This window comes from Aquarana catesbeiana, linkage group LG03, assembly GCF_042186555.1.
Source record: "Aquarana catesbeiana isolate 2022-GZ linkage group LG03, ASM4218655v1, whole genome shotgun sequence".
NCBI classification, from domain to species: Eukaryota; Metazoa; Chordata; class Amphibia; order Anura; family Ranidae; genus Aquarana; species Aquarana catesbeiana.
Window position 1 is genome coordinate 696,033,032 of NC_133326.1, and position 21,969 is coordinate 696,055,000.

At 42.3% G+C, this 21,969-nt stretch overlaps 1 protein-coding gene across 1 annotated transcript in view; it reads left to right on the plus strand.

The window, feature by feature from the left end:
* Positions 1-879: 879 nt before the first annotated feature.
* The window catches only part of LOC141134265 (olfactory receptor 11L1-like), a 44,676-nt gene continuing 23,586 nt past the window's right edge, over positions 880-21,969 (plus strand). The window contains exon 1 of the mRNA XM_073623844.1: positions 880-960. Within this exon, the coding sequence (XP_073479945.1) occupies positions 880-960 (81 nt within the window). The remainder of the gene's footprint in view (positions 961-21,969) is intronic.

A 21,969-nucleotide genomic window follows, 5' to 3' on the forward strand; every position in this document is an offset into this window, starting at 1 on the left:
GTGAAACGCGTCAACTATGTTCCTGTGTTTTTGTCTGGCATGGTGACAATAAAGAACTTCTAAGATTGGGAGCGTGGCATCCAAGCCCGAACATGGCCGCTTAGCCAGCGAGCTCCGTCACACTGCCGGGGGAATCCACAGACATTGGAGCCTAGAAATGACCTAGCTGCCCGTATCTAGCTCAGCAGAGCCAAGACAACCGACTGGGATGCCACGGAGGAGAAAAGAGCCACTGCCATAGCTCCATAAGCTGCCAGTGCGGCCACAACAAAATGGCAGCGGAGACCGGACAGATAAGCAGAACAGGAAAGCCGCGGCCTTTCCCTCGGAACAATGAGGGACCGTATCGGGGAATCCTCCCAGTGGATCCCCATCTGCGGCCTCCACTCCTACCACTAGAAGCCCTGCCAAGTCCAGGCAGAGCACAGTGTGCCCATACGGAGGTCTCCATCACCAGGAGGTGAGTGGGTATAGCTCATCACAGAGGCCTAACACTCAGGAAACACCAGACCCCATTGCCGGATTTCCTACCACAGGTCAGCCTGTATCTAACACTGTACTAAAGGATATGTTGATGTCCCTAAGGTCATTACTGCATAATGATATGCTCCACACAGTAAAAAAGTGCCAAGAAGAAGTCCAAATGCTAGGAGAGAGGATAAATCAGGTAGAGCAAGCTATGAGAGAATACACAAACTCCTTCAACAAAATGATGGATGCACACAGTGCACACAGCGATGAAATCTCTTGGACCAAAGATAAAATAGCAGACCTCGATCCAGAAGGAATAACCTAAAAATAAGAGGTATCCCTGAAACAGTGCCTACAGCACAGCTTTCACAATATGTCCAACACATGTTATCCGCCATAACGCCCGCAATGTCTGCACTAGAACTTACAGTGGACAGAGTACACAAAGTTCCAAAACCATCCTTCTTAGCAGACGATGTACCTAGAGATGTATTGCTTAAAATGCACTTCTACCATGCAAAAGAGATATCTTAGATGCTTTTTGCAAAATTGATGAACGCCCAGCCCAATACGCCTCCCTACAACTGTTCCCTGACCTCTCCAGGCACACTCTACAGTGTCGTCACAATCTGGCTACCATTACTAAGCAACCATCATATCCTGCACACGTGGAAATACCCGGCAACACTTTCCATTACTTATAACGGAACCACCACCACCATATCAACCCTTGAAGAGGGACTGACAGTCCTTCGACTTACTGGAAATGCCTCCAGAGCCCATACAAGTCGACGGAACCTCACACATTCAAACTGAATGGCAGGTTGTGTCCTGAAAAAAAAAAGTCAGAATACATACCCGAAAGAGCAATCCTAAACAACCAAATGCAGTTTTAAAGCTATTTACCCCCCCCCCGGTAATGTCATATATGGTATACTTCCACTTCCCCTCATTCTTAATGAACAGTGCATATTGTTCACAAATCCCCCTGAGGATTCTCTTTTTACCCTACCACCCATTTTTTCCCTATTGCAGTTTCTGTTCTGTCCTGTTTTCCTATTTGTTTTTCCGGTACAACAACCAACACCAGAGACATCTTCACGCTTACCTCTACTGAACCTCCTCGAACCCGCAATCTACCAGATTCTATTTGCCTTGACTACCAAGACATCCTCCCACATCAACTAATAAAAAATATGCCAGGATACTTCACACCATTCGTCCAAGTCGCAGTACACACATGGGACAGCATCACCTTGGAGCTATGAAGACTCATCCTCAACTGGACAACCGCCAATTGGTCTACTTGTAAGTACATTCAACACCTAACACCCATCGTACCCTCCAAACTGTCATGGCAGTTAAAATACTTTCCATAAATGCACATGGCCTAAACCATCCTGCCAAAAGGGCGTCCCTCTGACAGAAGCAGATTCTTCCCACTGTGACATTTTATGCTTCCAGGAGACACACTTTCATCATAAGGCTCCACCTAGATGCTCTCATAGATGCTTCCAACATTATTTTTTCTCGAACATGACAGCGAAAAAAAGAGGGGTCATGGTTGCAATCAAGGACTCAGTCTCCTTCCAACTCCACTAACATCTGACTCCTCTGGCCGCTATATCATCATAGTGTGTGATATCAATGCTACCCGATATACACTGGTGAACATTTATGTCTCCAATAACCATCAAGTTAGATTCCTGAATGGGTTAATGAAAAAAATTAAGTGGATAGAACAGGGCTCCCTTATAGTGTGTGGGGACTTTAATATCACACCTGACCCTTCAGTATGACCCTACTGAAGGTCATAGACACTCTCCCTAATAACAAATCCCCAGGACCCGATGGACTCACAGGGGAATTTTACGAGAATTTTAAACAAACTCTAGGACCATACCTTCTTAGGATGTTCGAGACCACTGCTGCCTCAGCTTCCTTTCCATCTGAGATATTGAAGCGTTAATAGTTACATTGTCTAAACCGGGCAAGACACCGGACATTCCCCAAAATTTTAGGCCTATATCCCTATTAAACAATGACCTAAAGATTTATGCCGAATTGATGGCATTACGATTAGTGGGCATCCTACCCACTCTAATTGACCCAGATCAATCTGGATTTACCAAGGGCAGAGAAACATCGGATGCCACCAGACGATGAATAGATATAATCCATCTTGCTAAGAAGAACCGGGCGCCTTCTCTGTTTATAGCTTTGGATGCAGAGAAGGCGTTTGATAGGGTGCACTGGCTGTACCTGACAAAAGCGTTGGAGAAATTTGGCTTCACAGGCCATTTGCTTTCTGCAATACTAGCCCTCTATACTTCTCCATCAGCCCGGGTGTATACGCCAGGCATGTTGTCCAAACCCTTTAGGATTACAAACAGCACTCGTCAGGGGAATAAGTGAAAAAACACACTCTACCTGCGCAAATGGTGAAAAAACAAATTAAATAAAACCAGAAAGGAATGGAGAGCAGCTCGTTGTAAGTAAATATGAGTATGGAAGAAATAATTAATAATGTTAATAATAGTTATTAATCAAACCGCGCTCTCTACAAATAATATAATGCAAAATACACAAAATTGTGATAAAAAACAATGAAAAAAGGCGAAAAAGTCTCTAAATAGAAAATGTGTATATGTGAACTTTTGGTTGTGTATATACAAAGTCCCAACAAATATAAATATGTGAATAAACCAAAAAAATAATGACCAAAACAGTAAATAGTAAAAATAAAGTTCATTCAGTGTTCAATAATCATAAGCTGTGTTCCGGATATTGGTTAAATTATTCCACCACCATCAACACCTGCCACACATCCTACTCACCGAAATTCCATGACACCCATTACAGGTAGTCATATAGGCGTAAACAACAATCCAAATCAGTCTCACCAATGGTTATCTCAATCAGAATTTGATCGGTACCAATCATCGGATGTTTGAAAGGGTGAGCACCAGATGAAGTATTTTTCATGGCAGCAAACAAAGTTTTAGTGAGGAATAAAGAAAAATGGAACTTCCATGGTGAAGTAAGTTGTAGTTTATTCCAAAGAAGACATTTAAACCAAATAAAAACCAAGTAAAAAGAGGTTTTAAAGATGAAACCTTTTTTCTCTAGCAGCTGACGCTTGCACGTATTTAAAAAAGATGCCGTCAGCATTCCGACTGCTTCTCAAACAACGGGAAAGTTAGCAGTTGACGCTTGCATGTGTTAGTAAGACGTTCGGACTGCTTCACAAACAGCGGAAACAGCGGAGAAGTCGTGTCACATTCAGTAACATTCAGTAAGCCCAACATGTTTCATCAGTAAAGCTCTGACGTTATCAGGGGTCACATAAGACCAATTTGGATTGTCGTTTACGCCTATATGACTACCTGTAATGGGTGTCATGGAATTTCGGTGAGTAGGATGTGTGGCAGGTGTTGATGGTGGTGGAATAATTTAACCAAGATCCGGAACACAGCTTATGATTATTGAACACTGAATGAACTTTATTTTTACTATTTACTGTTTTGGCCAATATTTTATTGGTTTATTCACATATTTATATTTGTTGGGACTTTATATATACACAACCAAAAGTTCATATATACACATTTTCTATTTAGAGACTTTTTCACGTTTTTTCATTGTTCTTTGTCACAATTTTGTGTATTTTTCAGCACTCGCCAGGGGTGTCCACTATCTCCCCTTATTTTTAATTTGCTAATGGAGCCATTAGCCATCAGCATTAGACAAAACCTTGACGTACATGGTTTTATGATCAATAACTGTAAACACGTCATAAGCCTTATTGCAGATGACGTGATTTTAATGTTCACAAATCCAGTGTCTTCCCTGGCGCATGTGTCTCATCTATTACAAAAGTACGGTATGGTGTTGTACTACAAAGTAAATTACACCAAATCTTATATTTTAGACCTGGGAGTAAATCCACAAGACAAACTGGACCTACAAACTAGATTCCCATATGTATGGAATGACCATGAAATTACCTACCTAGGGATTAAACTCACCTCCCAACCTGAGCAATTATTCAAAGCTAACTACCTTCCACTTGAAAGAAAATTAAAGGAGGGATTACAAACCTTAAGCAAACATACATTGTCATGGTCAGGAAGGTTGGCAGCCCTCAAAATCCAACTCTTACCCCAATTACTTTACATATACCGCACAGTACCTATCCCAGTCCCCCGAAAATTCTTTCAAGCTTTAAAAACAATACTTTTTAAATACCTTTGGGAAGGGAAAAAAGACAGAAATGCTTTTTCCAGGCTTACCAAGCTTCCAAACTACCTATACAATACTCCCCTTCTCTAGACCTCTTAAATGTGGGCATTGAAAACATACCACTGCTCCACAGGAAATTCACTACCCACCTATTCCTAGCATCTAAATTAGTAATACTCAGACTATGGAGATCTCTGAACCCTCCAGAGGTAAAAGAGGCCATATGCACATTGTCCATTCATTAAACTTATGAAAGCATGCTGGCATCCATAGAGGAAGAACAAAATTCCTTCCACACTAACAACCATGGGTAAAATGGTATCATGCCCACAAGACACAATAAGAATAAGAAAAATCCCCATAGGTGATGATCCTCAGCTCATTGAACAACTATTCCTATTCTCCAGCGGAGTCCTGAGTAATTGTACCCTAATTAAGGTTCAAGTTCTTTCTTTTCCCTTTGTCTCTAAGTTGATCCTTGTTTATTTCTCTTTAATTGTGAGCTATAAGCTCTTGGTGAATAATTGCTAATGACAATAAACCTGTTGATTTTTATAATAGAGACATGGGCCTGCAGGGGTTGTCCCTCCACCAAGTCACAGTAAGTTCCCAATGGGGTGGCTGGAGGAGTAGGACAACACCTCTCGCCCTATAAATATCACTTGAAATCCACACCAATGTTAATGTAGACGCACGACTTTGTTAGCTATGGTCATCTGTGTCGCCGTCTGTAGTACATGTTGATACATGACAAATGTTGTTCACCTTTTGTATATTGATAAAACTGAATAAAAATGATTGAGAAAAAAAAAAAAACTTCTTAGATTTTAACTCCACTGTGGTGTGCCACCATCTTCCTTTCTTTATTAACAATGCCCAAGCACAGCCCTTGCGACGGACATATTCATTTTCTGAAATAATTTAATTTGTATATATTCGTAAATATAATAACTATTCCACAAGCATATTTTTAAATAAATAAATAAATATTTTATTGAATATTTTATTGAAATTTTACAAATGTAAATATACATATATACTGTATGAGCTTGATTCTCTGGCTTTGAGGCTGGGGGACCTTTTGCTTTTGGACACTTGGGATAGGACCTCTCTGCTGCCTTTGATACGGTTGACCACCCCCTCCTCCTCAAAAAACTCCATGACTTTGGTCTCCGTGACTGTACTCTTCGCTGGTTCTCTTCCTATTTATCCAACCGCACCTTCAGCATTTCCTACAACTCTACTTCCTCTTCTCCTCTTCCTTTCTCAGTTGGGGTCCCCCAAGGTTCTGTTCTTGGACCTCTCCTATTTTCAATCTACACCTCCTCCCTGGGTCAGCTAATAGCATCCCACGGCTTCCAATACCACCTCTACGCTGACGACACCCAAATCTTTTTCTCAACCCCTCAGCTCACTCCCTCTGTCTCCTCACGTATCACTAATTTACTATCAGATATATCAGTCTGGATGTCACACCATGTCATGAACCTTGGAATACTGGATTGTCATGAAGCTTGGAATACTGAAGTATTTCCAGCCACCTGTCTGTCTGTTGCCTGCTAGAATGTGTATTGTAAATAAGTATTTGATCTAAGAGTCATTAGATCCATTGTTGTTTGTGTTAATTAACTCTGCTATTATGTGAAGAAGAGTCTGTGTTGATTTGTGATAATGTTGATTGGGTTTTCTGAGCTACAAGACGGCCAGTCTGGCCTAAAGGTCATGTCTGAGTCATCTCGGCTGTCTAAAGGGATTAGTTTATTAGCCCATGTTAATTAGGTTTCTGGTCACAGGTGTATGTTCAGAGTAATATGAGCAGGAGGTATGCGCCTCCTCTTTCACTGTATAAAAGAGCCTATATTTTTCAATAAAGGAGATTCCTGTTTGAACTTACATACAGCCTGCCTGGTGTTTGTTCTGAGCTATCACAACTGGGTTGTAGCTGTAGTTCTAATCCCGGAGCATCGGATGACCGAACAATCAGATGTTGCGATCTGCAATCTGATTCTATAGCAGCAGAGAAGTGTCAGGAGAGTGGAACCGAGCGAGCAGGGGCTCGTTACACACCACTTCCTCAAATACAATATATCCAAATCCAAACTTATAATTTTTCCTCCCCCATATGCCCCTTCCCCTAATATCTCAGTTAAAATCGATGGCACCGATGGCATTCAATCCATCATGAATGCTGCTGCCAGACTCATCCACCTTGCCAATCACTCTGTCTCTGCTACCCCTCTCTGTCAATCCCTCCACTGGCTTCCGGTCAGCCAAAGAATTAAATTCAAAATACTAACAACTACGTACAAAGCCACCCACAATTTAGCCCCCAGCTACATCGCTAGCCTAGTCTCTAAATACCAACCTACTCGTTCTGTTCGTTCCTCTCAAGACCTTCTGCTCTCTAGCTCCCTCATCACCTCCTCCCATGCTCGCCTCCAGGACTTTTCCAAAGCCTCTCCAATCCTATGGAATGCCTTACCCAAATCTGTCCGCGTATCTCCTACTCTATTAGCTTTTAGATGATCCCTGAAAACCCTTCTCTTCAGAGAAGCCTACCCTACCCACACCTAACAACTGTTTTTTAATTTTCTCCATCAGCTCACCCCCCCCCACAGTTATTACCTTTTGTTTCATCTTGACCCTCCCCTCTAGAATGTAAGCTCTAACTTAGGGCCCTCTGATTCCTCATGTATTGATTTGTATTGTAAGTGTACTGTCTGCCCTCATTTTGTAAAGCGCTGTGCAAACTGTTGGCGCTATATAAATCCTGTTTAATAATAATAATAGTCTGAGAGGTAGCTATGGAGTATTGGAACCACCACCATTATTAATGTCTTTACATAGTGATTGGTGAGGTCTTATTGCTTCTCAAGTATGGCGGCTGTAGATCCTTCAAATTTTGGGAACAAGTTACATGTAATTCTAATCTACAGAGGAGATTTATGCAAATTCTCCCTGAGGAAGCAGGCTTTTGTCCTGCAAAACATGTTGGAGATGAAGAATTCTATGTGAAATCCTCTTGGTGATCATCCGGGAGCTACAACAATATACTGGCATGATCTGTAATTGTATGGTGTTTTGTTACAATAACTGAATGTCTGACATTCATATTTTATATAAAAATGATGGTTTTTACTTTTATGGTGGCTGATGCTATGCAGGAGATGACAGTCTTGTAGATATCTGGTTGAAGTGGGGTCAGGCTGTGTGTTATGTGAGATGCTTTAAGAAAACAATGGACCATATTAAGTGGATCTTTTCTTATGCATCGATACTGGGAATATTTTGTACTACTCACCCAGGAAAGATAACATTTTGAGAATACAATGTGAGCTGACTGACTTATTGACTATGGAAAGATTCTCTATCAGTGCATAGAAGGTTATTTCATCTGGCTATTTTCTGTGTACTTCTTTCCGTTAGACTTGTTGTGAGACCCCATATTCTCAGAAGATTTAGAGATTATCAATTAACTGTTGATGGTATCATATCAAACATGAGCTGCATCTCAATCTAATCTGGAGGGCATGCCTACTGTTGTCTGTTAAGACATAACAGACCTGAGGAATCAGATTGTGAAAAGCGTCAACCTCTTGACAGAGCTGTCAAGAGGAAGAGGAGCATTCCTTGGAGGAGAGCATATATGTAGCACATGCCCTGTCAAGTGCATGCAGAGTAGCTCCAATTAGTGGATGAGCATAAGGAGAGGGTGATATGTGTTCTTTTTGGAACCATGATACTATACGTAGTTCAGCACCAGAGACTAGATGTTTGAGACCAACCCAAACTTTACACCTTTCATGGATCTTCCAGTCCACCACCCTAGTCAGGTGAACTGCCCAATAGTAGCATTGTAGATCTGGGAGTCCAATCCCCCCCACTAGGCTTCAGCAACACTAACTTAGCCCATTTTATTTGTGCGGGTTTGTTACCCCATAAGAAGGACCTACACATAGCCCTATATGTTGCAAAAATGAGGATGGCAGTCGGATAAGAATCGTTTGCATTTTGTAAAGCATGCGTGGAAGGATCGTCATTTTTAAAATGGAAGCACGCCCAAACCAAGTGATGGAGGGCATGTCCCCTTTCTGGAGATCTCCATTTCCACCATAAAATTTCTAGTATAGAGCTCCGATAAGTTGACAGGGAGTTGTATGCCTAGATATGTGACAGCATCCGTTTTCCATTGGAATGGGAAATTTACCTGGCATTGTTGTATTAGGTCTGGAGATAGAGAAACATTCAAAGTGAATGACTTTAAATAATTGATTTTCAAGTTTGAGACATGTTTGAACTGTTCAAGAACTGACACGAGATTTGGCAAGGACGTTAGTGGGGAAGAGAGAAATAGTAAGACGTTGTCTGCAAAGGCTGCGATTTTAAATTCACGGCCATGTACCTTTATCCCCTTGATATCCGAGTGTTCCCTAATACAATGAAGGAGGGGTTCCAGGGTGAGGATGTAAAGTAAAGGCGATAGGGGACAGCCCTGTCTCATTCCATTATGGATAGAGAAGGCGCTCGACAGGTGGCCATTGATTCTAACTCTAGCTCTCAGGTTGACATATAAGGATAAGATGAGCGCACACATTTTGGCACCAATACCCAGAGCTCCTAAAACTTCACCCATATAGTCCCAGGCCACTCGATCGAACATCTTCTCTGCATACATCACTAGAAAAAAAGCCTAGAAGTTGGCCAGTGGTGGAGGTTCAGGGCTTTGATAGTGTTATACCTAGCCTCTCTGCCTGGGACAAAGCCTAGCTGGTCTAGTCCCACCCAGTTTGGTACATGTTGGGATAGTCGGGTTGCTAGAATTTTTGAAAACAGCTTAACGTCCACATTGAGTAAGGTAATTGGATGGTAGGAAGCAACATTGGCTGGGTTCTTATTATCTTTCGGGATCTCCATGATATATGCTTCCAATAAGCTGGTCGAGGAACAGGGAGCTGTGGACAATGAGTTGAAAGCTTTAAGAAAGCCCAGGGCAAGGAGGTTAGAGAAGCACTTATAATACTGGCCAGAGAATCCATCATGTCTTGGGCTTTTACCCGGTTTTGTAGCCTTCAATGCCACCCCCCATTCTTCTAAAGACAGAGGAGCTTCAAGTTACATCTTCACCAGTTAAAGGAGAAGGACTGTATCGACTTAAAAATTCTCAGATCAGTTTCACCCTATTGTCCGATCCTACAGGATTTGGTTCACCGGGGTGAAGGTTATACAGTTTGCTGTAAAAGCGTTGTAATTGAGAGGCTATTTCATAATTTTTGGAGTGGGTGTTCCCAGAAGTGTCAGTCACATGGTGGACTGTAGAAGCTAGCGTCCGGTTCTTCGTGGCCCTAGCCAAGAATCTGCCCAGTTTGTTGCTCTGTTCATAGAATAAACATTGCATCAGTACATATCTTTTGCGTGCTCTTTTAAAAAGTTCTTCCATTAAGAGGGCACACCAGTTCCTGTGCTATTTGGATTGCCAGCGAGCATTTGTGTTGGGCTCCTAAGTTATGTATCTTGTCAGATAGCTCCTTTATCAACACTTGATGCTCTCTTTTCTTCCGTGCTGCAATGGAAAGCATGTGTCCCCCCCGTATGACACACTTGTGCGCCTCCCACTGAGTCAGAGGAGAGACGTCAGGTGTGTTATTATGGCGAAAGAATTCCTCAATATGTTGTCTGATAATGGTCAGATCCTCAGGGTCTGCAAGAAGGGACGCATCCATTCTCCATATCTTGGAGGAAACCTCCCTATAAGGGAAGACCAAGGTCACTGTGACCGGGTGGTGGTCCGAAAGTGTAGTCCCACTTGCTAGGGTTTAAGGATCGCCATGTGTCATGAAGGGTAAGAGAGGCCATTTGGCGCTTGACTTGGTGTAGGTCCCAGAAAGGGAGAGATGAGGTACCTGAGGAGGTATTAAGCAATGGGTTCAGAGACAAATGGAAGTCCCCCCCAAAGATCAAAAGACCTAAATGAAAAGTCTTTAATTTATGCAGAGTCTCCCGGAGGAAGGGTACTTGCTTAGAATTGGGGCAATAAATATTCGCCAGGGTCACCGGCCTATTCTTCCATGTCCCTTTCAAAAAAAGAAATCTGCCCTCTGGATCCAGCAACTGGTCAGTAAGGATAAATGATAAGCCCACTTACTGCGACAACGTACCCCAAATTAGTGGGTCCTACCCTAGTAATAGAATGAAAGAACCTGTGCTTCAACCACGGGAGATAAACTCCTCTGTGTGGAAGAACTGAAGGGATTCCTCCTATGCACTGGTGGCCACTAATAAGAAGTGATGAAGAGGAGGATTGTTTTTGTATATTGTATGGACCCTAACCAGGTCTCTTGGGCTGGAGCACCCCTCCCCCTCTTCATCACCTGTTATTAGTGGCCACCAGTGCATACGAAGAATCCTTTCAGTTCTCCCACATAGAGGAGTTTATCTCCCATGGTTGAGGCTCTTTCATTCTATTACTAGGATAGGACCTACTAATTCGGGGTACTTTGTCGCAGTAAGTGGGCTTAGCACTATATGACCATATAGTGTGATCAAACCCCCGTATTTTTGCATATGTTCAGGTGTTTTTAACTAGCCTTTCAGGATAAATGTCATTTTTGTATGTGTGCGCTGTAATCTGTTTTTTACTGTTTTTGGTCTTATAGCAGCACCATCTTGAATATAAAGCATTTTAGGGTGTGCCCCCCAAGTATGTTTTTGTAAATGTCACCGGAGGTGGCGTCAGGCCTGCTAACTCACCTAACAGAGAGGTTGGGGTATAACAAGGGAGGGGGGAGATCCGGCCGGATTCAAAGGGGAACCTGCCTCTCTGAGGTGGGGAAGGGGTCAAACACCGAAGGGTGAGTTCAGACACATGCATCCAGAGCCTTCACAGGATAATCAGTGTAAAGAAGGGAGACTATAAACACAACTATGAAGACCGGAGGGCCCTGGAGTAGTTACATCTACTGCTGGATGGGCCCTACTTCCAGAATTTCCCTCTTCTTGCTCCCTCTTCTAACTGTTCTAAGGAATAGGCGTATTGCATACAGATGGAAGTTCCCTTTCTGCCTGCAAGCAACTGTGGGGAACCGTACTGCATCCCTCAGAGTTCCTGCAGACCTGAACACCTTTTGCGATACCCTGGGCATCCCAGTAATACAAGTGCCTGACTGGTATGGCTTCTTTTTGCAACCTGAACCCTGGATACCGACCCAACCTGTTCCTGAAGGTGAACTTATTCTTTAACCACTTCTGGACCATTCATTTACTGCAGCAGGGCTGCCCTTCAGCACAAAATCACGTACCTGTACGTGATTTCGATTGCTGGGTCTGGGGCGACCCGCTCTCGCTGTGATTGGACACAGCTGGAGCCAATTTAGCAAGTCCGGCAGACCCGATGTCCACCAGGACAATTGTTCCCGAGGCAGACAGAACGGGGGTCTGCCTATGTAAACAAAGCTGTTCTGTCAGAGGGGAAGATGGAGATCTTGTGTTTCTGCTAAGATCTCTGTCTTCCCGCAGTCAGAGCAACCCCCACACAGTTAGAAAGCACTCACAGGGAACACATTTAACACTTTGCTTGACCCTGATGTTAGCCTCTTTCCTGCCAGTATCCTTAGTACAGTGACAGTGCATTTTGTTTAGCAATGATCACTGTATTGGTGTCACTGGTTCCCAAAAAGTGTCATTAATTGTCATATTTGTCCGCCACAATGTCACAGTCCTGCTAAAAATCGCTGATCGCCACATTACCAGTACAAAAAGTAAAAAAAAAAAAATATCCATAAATCTATTTTACAGTTTGTAGACACTATAACTTTTGCGCAAACCAATCAATATACGCTTATTGGGACTTTTTTTTTTTTTACCAAAGACATATAGTAAATTACATATTGGCCTAAATTTTTATTGGATTTCTTTTATAGCAAGAAGTAAAAAATATTGTTTTTTTTCAAAATTGTCGCAACATTTCATACTTCTAAATTGTGCTTGCCGTACCATGTACTTGTATGAAAAAGTATCATGTTCTCTTTGTATTTCTTCCTTTGTATGGAATTGTTGGTGTTCTTGCAAGTCTCTCTGATTACACTAGGCATAAGAGCACAGGGTGGTCAGTTTTCTGGCTGTGCTGAGAACTCATCCTGCTCTCCTTAAATGATAAGACTTGTGTGCTGACATGCCCCCCTGCACAGCCATTCAATAGGAAGACCAGTGTAATGCTGTTTCTCCTCCCCCAGCTCTCTAAGCTTCTTATGTGGCTGAGAACAGAGGGTATGCGATCACTTATAAAAACGGGGGAAAAAAAGGTTTATAATGTTTTTTCTTTTTTTTTATATTTATACACAAATGTTTTGCCTTTCATTTCTATTTTAAACTGAATGGGTTGTTTTACAAGGTGAGGATTCACATATCTTTTGAGTCATAAGTAGTCAAGTATTTACAAGTATTTACAACAACTCAGGCTGCATTGGTGAACACAGGTAGGCTGCATTGATGGACAAAGGTAGGCTGCATTGTTGGGCACAGGTAGGTTGCATTGGTGGACACAGGTAGGCTGCACTGATGGACACAGGTAGGCTGAATTGATGGACAAAGGTAGGCTGCATTGTTGGGCACAGGTAGGCTGCATTGATGGACACGGGTAGGATGCATTGATGGACACGGGTAGGCTGCATTGATGGACACAGGTAGGCTGCATTTACAGACACAATTGAAGCAGTCTTGATGGACACAGGTAGGTTGCATTGTTGTGCACAGGTAGGCTGCATTGTTGGTCACGGTTAGGCTGCATTGTTAAGCATAGGTAGGCTGCATTGATGGACACAGGTAGGCTGCATTGATGGACACAGGTAGGCTGCATTGTTGGACACAGGTGAAGCAGCATTGATGGACACAGGTAGGCTGCATTGTTGGACACAGGTGAAGCAGCATTGATGGACACAGGTAGGCTGCATTGTTGGGCACAGGTGAGGCTTCATTGATGGACACAGGTGAAGCAGTATTGTTGGGCACAGGTAGGCTGCATTGTTGGGCACAAGCTATTGGCATCAGTGCTTCTTGGAGTCTTTTACCTCTGTCACCACATTTAAGGGTGCTCCAACCAGAGCTGCAAGGGAAACCCTCTTGTCAGCTCGGCCTTCAACCCTCCCCTCACGCTCCATTTCTTTGGAACTTCTCTATTAGTATGGATCAATAAAGCTGCTCCGTGTCCCATGATTTATGGCTTTGGTAGCTTTGTGCTGAGGTTCCTATTGTGGGATATTTTGATATCTAGCTAAGTTTATGTGTGCAAAAGTTAGTTTAGGGTTTGGAGTTAGAACTACAGGGCAGAAGAGCCTTACAGAATACTACAGGAAGTGTTAGTCTGAGGGTTATATTTAGGGCTAAATATAGAGTTATTAGGAGGGTAAGAGTTAAAGCAACAGTAAGAAGTAATATGATGGTTAGTGTAAAGGTTTTGGTAGTAGTTCTAGAAGTCTTTGTATGGAAAACTAATCACCCTTAACTTCTAGGACCAAAAGCCTTATCTCAGAACTGGCCATGAAGACTCATACAAATTTTGTATGGACACTGGACTTGCACAGTGTGTGTGTGGTATGCTCTTACATTCTGTTCTTCTGCTGCTCTTACATTCTGTTCTTTCCTGGCCTGTCAGACTGCATGCCCGGATAAGGGTCTGGTATGGATTTTGGTTGGGACCCCACACCATTTTATATTTAATTTTGGAATGGTGGGGGTCCCCTCTGAATCCATTCTAGACCTGAAGGGCCTGGTATGGACCTGGGGGGGCCCCATGCTGGTTTTTTTTTACAATTTTTTTTTTTTACCGGCAATTTATTTTTTCACATTCAGTTGTCAGCGGGGGAAAAAAAACATAAACCGCAAAATGCATGAAAACTGCGTGCAAAAATGCATTAAAAAAACAAGAGTTTAAAAACGCAAAACGCACCGCAAAACGTGTCTGAAAAATGCATCAGGCGCAGCCTCATAGATGTGAACCTAGACTAAAAGAATGTGATTCAATCTAAAAATTATGTCAGTAAAACCAGCCTTACAAGTTAAATAGATTTTCTTAACAAAACCTGTTCCTGTTTAACCCTTTCGTTTACCCTAATTAGCCCTAGTTAACTTCCCATTCTCCCCTTAAAAGATACGCTCACCTTTCCTACCATGTTACATGTTACACCAATCAAATAACATGTTACTGATGCAGCAGCCCCTACATCCCCCCAGTCCCCACTGTGACAGCAGACCAGGGATCTTCTCCCTGCATCGACGGTCATAATTAAAAAAAAAAAAAAACGGCAGTGTGGGGCTCCGCGTTATGTCATTTATTTACAGAATTTTGTGAATGGGGGAACTACAACTACCGTCAATTGTGGCTGAAGCCTTGTAGTTCTCTATAGACTAGCAGGAAGCTGATGAGCACTAGGTAGTTAATTGATGCTTCCTGTCATTCATTAACTGCCTGCTCGTACAAGGTTTGGGCAAACTGCTATGCTGATAGTCTGCAGCAGCCACCTTGGAGGATACCTCGCTTTCTCCATATGTATGTTGAAACCTGGACACTCAGAAGGTAATATGATAGTGAAATATTCCTAAGTAGGATAAAGTATTATACAAGCCCGGTCCCCTAAAAAGTAGGACTTTTAGTGAACAAATTTCAGAGGATCTATTCCTTCCAATTGCAATTGATAGTGGTGGTCATTACTATATTTATTAATGTTTTACATGTAAAGTACAGCGCTTGACTGTAGTTATCTTCATGATGAAGCGGGCATGGACCCATGAAGCGCATCAAATTTACAGCAAGCAATCCATCGCCCAGTGTGGCGGGGATGATGAATGACGATATACAACATAAACCCATGTACTTGTAATGTTGACATGTAATACGTATGTCTTTTTATATGTCATATATGTTTTTTTAACATTAGTACAATAAAATATTGGCTTTTTATATATACATGGTACCTTTGAAGTCCTCTATTCTTTAGGTAGGGTTTTTTGTACACACTTTTCTAAGGATGTGGTACCAGACACTATGGGGTTTATTTACTAAAGGCAAATCCACTGTGCACTACAAGTGCACTGCAAGTGCACTTGGAAGTGCAGTTGCTGTAGATTTGAGGGGAAGATCTGAAATGAGGGGAAGCTCTGCTGATTTTATCATCCAATCATGTACAAGCAAAAATGCTGTTTTTTATTGTCCTTGCATGTCCCCCTCAGATCTACAGTGACTGCACTTCCAAGTGCCTTGCAGTGCACAGTGGATTTACCTTTAGTAAATAAACCTCTATGTGTCTAAGATTTAGGAAGTTGGGACTCCTTCTTCCCATCATTTATCCTGATCAATATATGTAATACTTTCTTATCGGAAGTAATAACAAAGATCATAGCACACATGTAAAAGCTGCTCTGGTTCATAGGCAGTGTACAGGGGTCAGATATGGAACAGTTAAATACTTGCCAACCGGGCCATAGCCGAATGACGGCAACAACGTAGAAGGCTAGTTCTGGGAGGGCATATAGGGACATCCTCCCAAACCTGCGCTTCCCGTGCGTCCCCCTGGGGTGCGCACATGGAAATGTCAATGCTCGCCAGGTTCACTGGACCCGGCACATCACAGATTGCGATAAAGGGCCAGTGACATCGGCTCTTTACCACATGATCACTACATCCAGTGATGTAGTGATCAGAATGTAAACATTCTGGGGTCATGCAGGGGTTCAGCTCTCTCCGCTCCTCACACCGATACAGCGTGTGTGGAGAGGAGAGAGATCGAGTGCAGCACAGTAAGTTTACTTGATTCTTACTGTGCTTTACAGTGCCCAGCAGTGCCCTACAGTGCCACATCCGTGCCCCTAAAGTGCTCATATGTGCCAACAGTGCCATCAGTGCCACACCAGTGTCACTTGTGCCACTACAGTGCTCATATGTGCCCTACAATGCCACCAGTGTCACTACAGTGCTCATCTGTGCCATCAGTGCCACATCAGTGCCACCTGTGCCACTACAGTGCCCATCAGTGCCACATCAGTGCTATTCTGTGCCATCAGAGCCATGTGAGTGCCACATCAGTGCCACTACAGAGCTCATCTGTGCCCTTCAGTGCCACTACAGTGCCTATCAGTGCCACATTAGTGCTATTAAAGTGCTCATATGTGCCCCACAGTGCCATTAGTTCCACTACAGTGCCAATCAGTGCTACTACAGTTCCACTACAGTGCTCATCTGTGCCACTACAGTGCCACTACAGTACTCACCAGTGCCACTACAGTGCCATCAGTGCTCATCTGTGACACTACAGTGCTCTACAGTGCTCAACAGTGCCACTACAGTGCCCATCAGTGCCACTAGAGTGCTCATCAGTGCCACTACAGTGCCAAATAGTGCACATCAGTGCCCATAAGTGAGTGCTCATCAGTGCCACCCTATCAGTGGATCCTCAACAGCGTCGGTCAGTGCCACCTCATCAGTGTACTCAGTGCCAGCTAATCAGTGCAGCCTCAGTGCAGTGCATTAGTGCACATCAGTGCAGCCTCATCAGTGCACATAAATTAACCCTCATTAGCACTCATCAGGGCCTTCAAAAGTGTGATAGGTTGTCAGGAAATGATATGTGTAATTTATGCTCCTAGAATACCTGGAGGTGCTACTTGCATGTTGGGCCTCTGTATGTGGCCAGGCTGTGTAAAAGTCTCACACATGTGGTATCACCATACTCAGAAGGAGTAGCAGAATGTATTTTGGGGTGTCATTTTTGCTATGCACATGCTGTGCCTTAGAAATATCTAAATGGACAACTTTGTGTAAAAAAAAAAAATAGCATTTTCATTTTCTTTCCACATTTTCTAAAAACTTGTGGAAAATAATGACATGTTTAAAGGTCTTATTATGCCTCACAGATTATATGTTGGGGTGTTTGCTTTCCAAAATGGGGTCATTTTGTGGGCATTTCCATTGTCCTGGTGCTCCAGGGCCTTCAAAAGTATGATAGGTTGTTTGAAAATTATATGTGTAATTTATGCTCCTAGAACGCCTGGAGGTGCTACTTGCATGTTGGGCCTCTGTATGTGGCCAGGCTGTGTAAAAGTCCCACACATGTGGTATTGCCATACTCAAGAGGAGTAGCAGAATGTATTTTAGGGTGTAACTTGTGGTATACACATGCCATGTGAGAGAAATAATCCGTTAATATGGCAATTTTGTGAAAAAAATCATCTTCATTTTGCAAAGAATTGTGGGAAAAGATTACAAATGCAAAAAACTCACCATGCCTCTTACTAAATACATTGGAATGTCTATTTTCCAAAAAGGGGTCATTTGGGGGTATTTGTACTGTTCTGGCTTGTTAGGGTCTCAAGAAATGAGATAGACCGTCAGTACATCAGGTGTGATCAATTTTCAGTGATTGGCACCATAGCTTGTAGACTCTATAACCTTCACAAAGACCAAATAATATACACTGATTGGGTTATTTTTACTAAAGATATGTAGCAGTATAACTTTTGGCCAAAATTTATGAAGAAAAATTACTAATTTGCTAAATTTTATAACAGAAACAAAGAAAGATTCATTTTTTTACAACATGTTTGGTGTTTTTTCATTTATAGCTCAAAAAAAAAAAAAAAAAAAAAAACATAGATGATTGAATACCACCAAACGAAAGCTCTACTTGGGTGGAAAAAAAAAGAACAATTTCATATAGGTACAGTGTTGCATGACTGAGTAATTGTCATTCAAAATGTGAGAGCACTGAAAGCTGAAAATTGGTCTGGTTAGGAAGGGGGTTTAAGTGCCCAGTGGGCAAGTGGTTAAACAGGACCCTTGCTGACACTGCAAAAGTATGTTATTCTTTTGACCACTTTATGGCTGTTTGCACAAATGTTATTTTCATAGTAATCTTTAAATGTATTGTTTATGTAACTTTTAACTAACTATAAGAAAACAATTAACTACTTTTTTTTTTTTTACTTTTATCATGTATAAAGTTTTACTTTTATGAGCATAGACACACAAGGGTTTTGTTTAATCTCTATGGGATTATCCATTCTCTATACATAGATTGTGTATAAATGTGTTTCTTATCCGTCCAAAATAGCTCATTCAATAGAAATAATTAGCATAATGAGTGAACTTTATATTATATATATTGTACAGATAAAAGGCAGCTCTTTACCATTTCTTCTTCTTCTTCTTTGTTCCAACTCTAAATTGTATTATTTTATTCACTCATTCATTAATTTTCATATTAATGCTCTACATGTAAAACAATATATTTTATATATATACATTTACAAATAAAAAAAAAATCTTTCTTATCGGTGCTGGATTATTTCAGATAAAAAAAAAAGACATGGATCAGCATAATGGATCATTGTTAAACAATGTAAGTGAATTTTATTTTCCCTTTCTTTAACATGTTTTTCTTCTCTTCTGTATATTGATTTTAGTTACTAGTTATTTTATTCTAAGGCCCCTTTCACACGATTGGACCGTCTTTCTGTTTTTCATTTATCTGTCAACGGGCGACAATGCATTCCTATGGACAAACGGATGACTATCCGTTACCATCCGTTGACCTCCGCTTCCGATCTTGTCCATTTTTTTGAATGTACAAGGATACGTCGAGATCCATGAAAACGGATATTACAGACAATGTCCATCAACGTCTGATCAGTTAAGATCAGTTTTGAAGAATTTTTTTTTTTGCTTATATATGAACGCAACCTATGACCCAGGCAGTAGTTGGACAAAAGGAAGTACATAGGAAGCACATCCCCAAGGAGAAACATGGCCAGAGATGTCTCCCAGGAGCAACTAATAAACCTGGTACATGGAAGGCCAGGCTTGTGGGACTCAACATGTTGGGACCACAGTGACAAAGTGGCAAAATTGTTAGAATCCATTGTACTACACAGACAATGTCCTGCAACGTCTGATCAGTTAAGATCCATTTTGAAGAAATTCATTTTTTTTTGTCTATATATGAACTCAAACCATGACCCAGGCAGTAGTTGGACAATAGGAGGAACTTGGTGTGGAGAACCCAAAGGTTTTTTATCGGGTTGAGGTCAGGACTCTGTGCAGGCCAGTCAAGTTCCTCCACCCCAAACTCGCTCATCCATGTCTTTATGGACTTTGCTTTGTGCACTGGTCCAAATCATTTGGTGGAGGGGGGATTATAGTGTTGGGTTGCTTTTCAGGGGTTGTGCTTGGATCCTTAGTTCCACTGAAGGAAACTCTTAAGGAGTCAGCATACCAAGACATTTTGGACAATTTCATGCTCCCAACTTTGTGGGAACAGTTTGGGGATGGGCCCTTCCTGTTCCAACATGACTATGCACCAGTGCACACAGCAAGGTCCATAAAGACATGGATGAGCGAGTTTGGGGGGAAGAACTTGAGTGGCCTGCACAGAGTCCTGACCTCAACCCGATAGAACACCTTCAGGTTGAATTAGAGCAGAGATTGGGAACCAGGCCTTCTCATCCAACATCAGTGCCTGACCTTTAAAAATGCACTTCTGGAAGAATGGTCAAACATTCCCATAGACACACTCCTAAACCTTGTGGACAGTCTTCTAAGAAGAGTTTAAGCTGTTATAGTTGCAAAGGGCGGGCCAACTCAATATTGAACCCTATGGGCTAAGACTGGGATGCCATTAGAGTTCAAATACTTTTGACAATATTGCCAATATTGTGTATGCCAATTTTAATAAACGGTAATAAGAGAAAAAAAAAGCCTCAGAAAATAAATTAATGCAAGATAAGAAGATAAAAGAACAAACAATATAAGTAAATCTCAGTTATCATATTTTCTGGCAATGTTCAGTAGCATATTAGCCTCTAGAAGGAGCATAGAATTAATGAGGGCTGCATGCTTGGATTAATCCGGCCAGGCTGCTAGGTTGCACGATTGTATTAAGGGTCTGGTGTGGATTTTCAGGGGGTTGGGTTCAGGCTATTTTTTTTTTTTCATTGAAATCTCCATTAAAACAAAAACAGAAACAAATAGTCTTGTATGGATTTCCTTTGGCACCTCACATTTTTTATTTTATTTTTTTGCATGAGACAACCCCTTCAAATCCATACCAGAACAGAGGGTCTGATATGTTTTGTGGGGGTAACGCTATACTTTTTTTTTTTTTTTTTTCGTTTGTGCTATAGGATGGGCTGCAACAAATGTGACATTTACAAGAAAAGAAATACTGTTTAACGGGTTCCTACCTGCCGTCTAGTAAAATGATGACCAGGCGGGTATTCTCTTGTTCTGGAGGGACACCATATGACGTACTCCCATTCTTGCCACACATGTGTGCCCCTAGAGGCACGCAGCGCTGCAATTGGTGGTGAGCTGTGATCCTTGGACACAGCACATCACCAAACAGGGTATGGAGCCAATGATGTAGGCTCTTTACCATGTGATTACCTGTGTCCAATCACAGCTGATCACATGTAAACAAATTCCGGTTATCGGAATTTCCTTTCCTCCGTGCTGTCACTGTCTGAGGAAAAGAAAAACGATAATTGGCTTTCCTGTGACAGGGGACATTTACACTGATCATCAGGGCACTGATGATCAGTGCAGCCTCATCAGTGCAGCATATCAGTGCCCATTACTGCAGCTCCATCAGTGTAGCTGCATCAGTGGAGCATATCAGTGCCCATCAGTGTAGTCCCATCAGTGCAGCATATCAGTGCCCATCAGTGTAGTCCCATCAGTGCAGCATATCAGTGCGCATCAGTGTAGTCCCATCAGTGCAGCATATCAGTGCCCATCAATGTAGTCCCATCAGTGCAGCATATCAGTGCCCATCAGTGTAGTCCCATCAGTGCAGCATATCAGTGCCCATCAGTTCACCTCTATCAGTGCATCATATCAGTGCCCATTAGTGCAACCCCATCAGTGCAGCATATGAGTGCCCATTAGCACAGCCCCATCAGTGAAGCATATCAGTGCCCATCAGTGCAGCATATCAGTGACCATTAGCACAGTTCTATCAGTGCATCATATCAGTTCCCATTAGTTCAGCCCCATCAGTGTAGCATGTCATTGCCCATCAGCACAGCCCCATTAGTGGAAAATATCAGTGCCCATCAGTGCAGCATATCAGTGACCATCAGCACAGCCCCATTAGTGTAGCATAGCAACGCCCATCAGTGCAGCCAAAGGGTCTGGTCCAAGTACCCCAGAAAGTGGGACACAGGCACAGGGCACAAAGAAGTACGCATAATCTGTTAGCACGCAGTAGTGGTCTC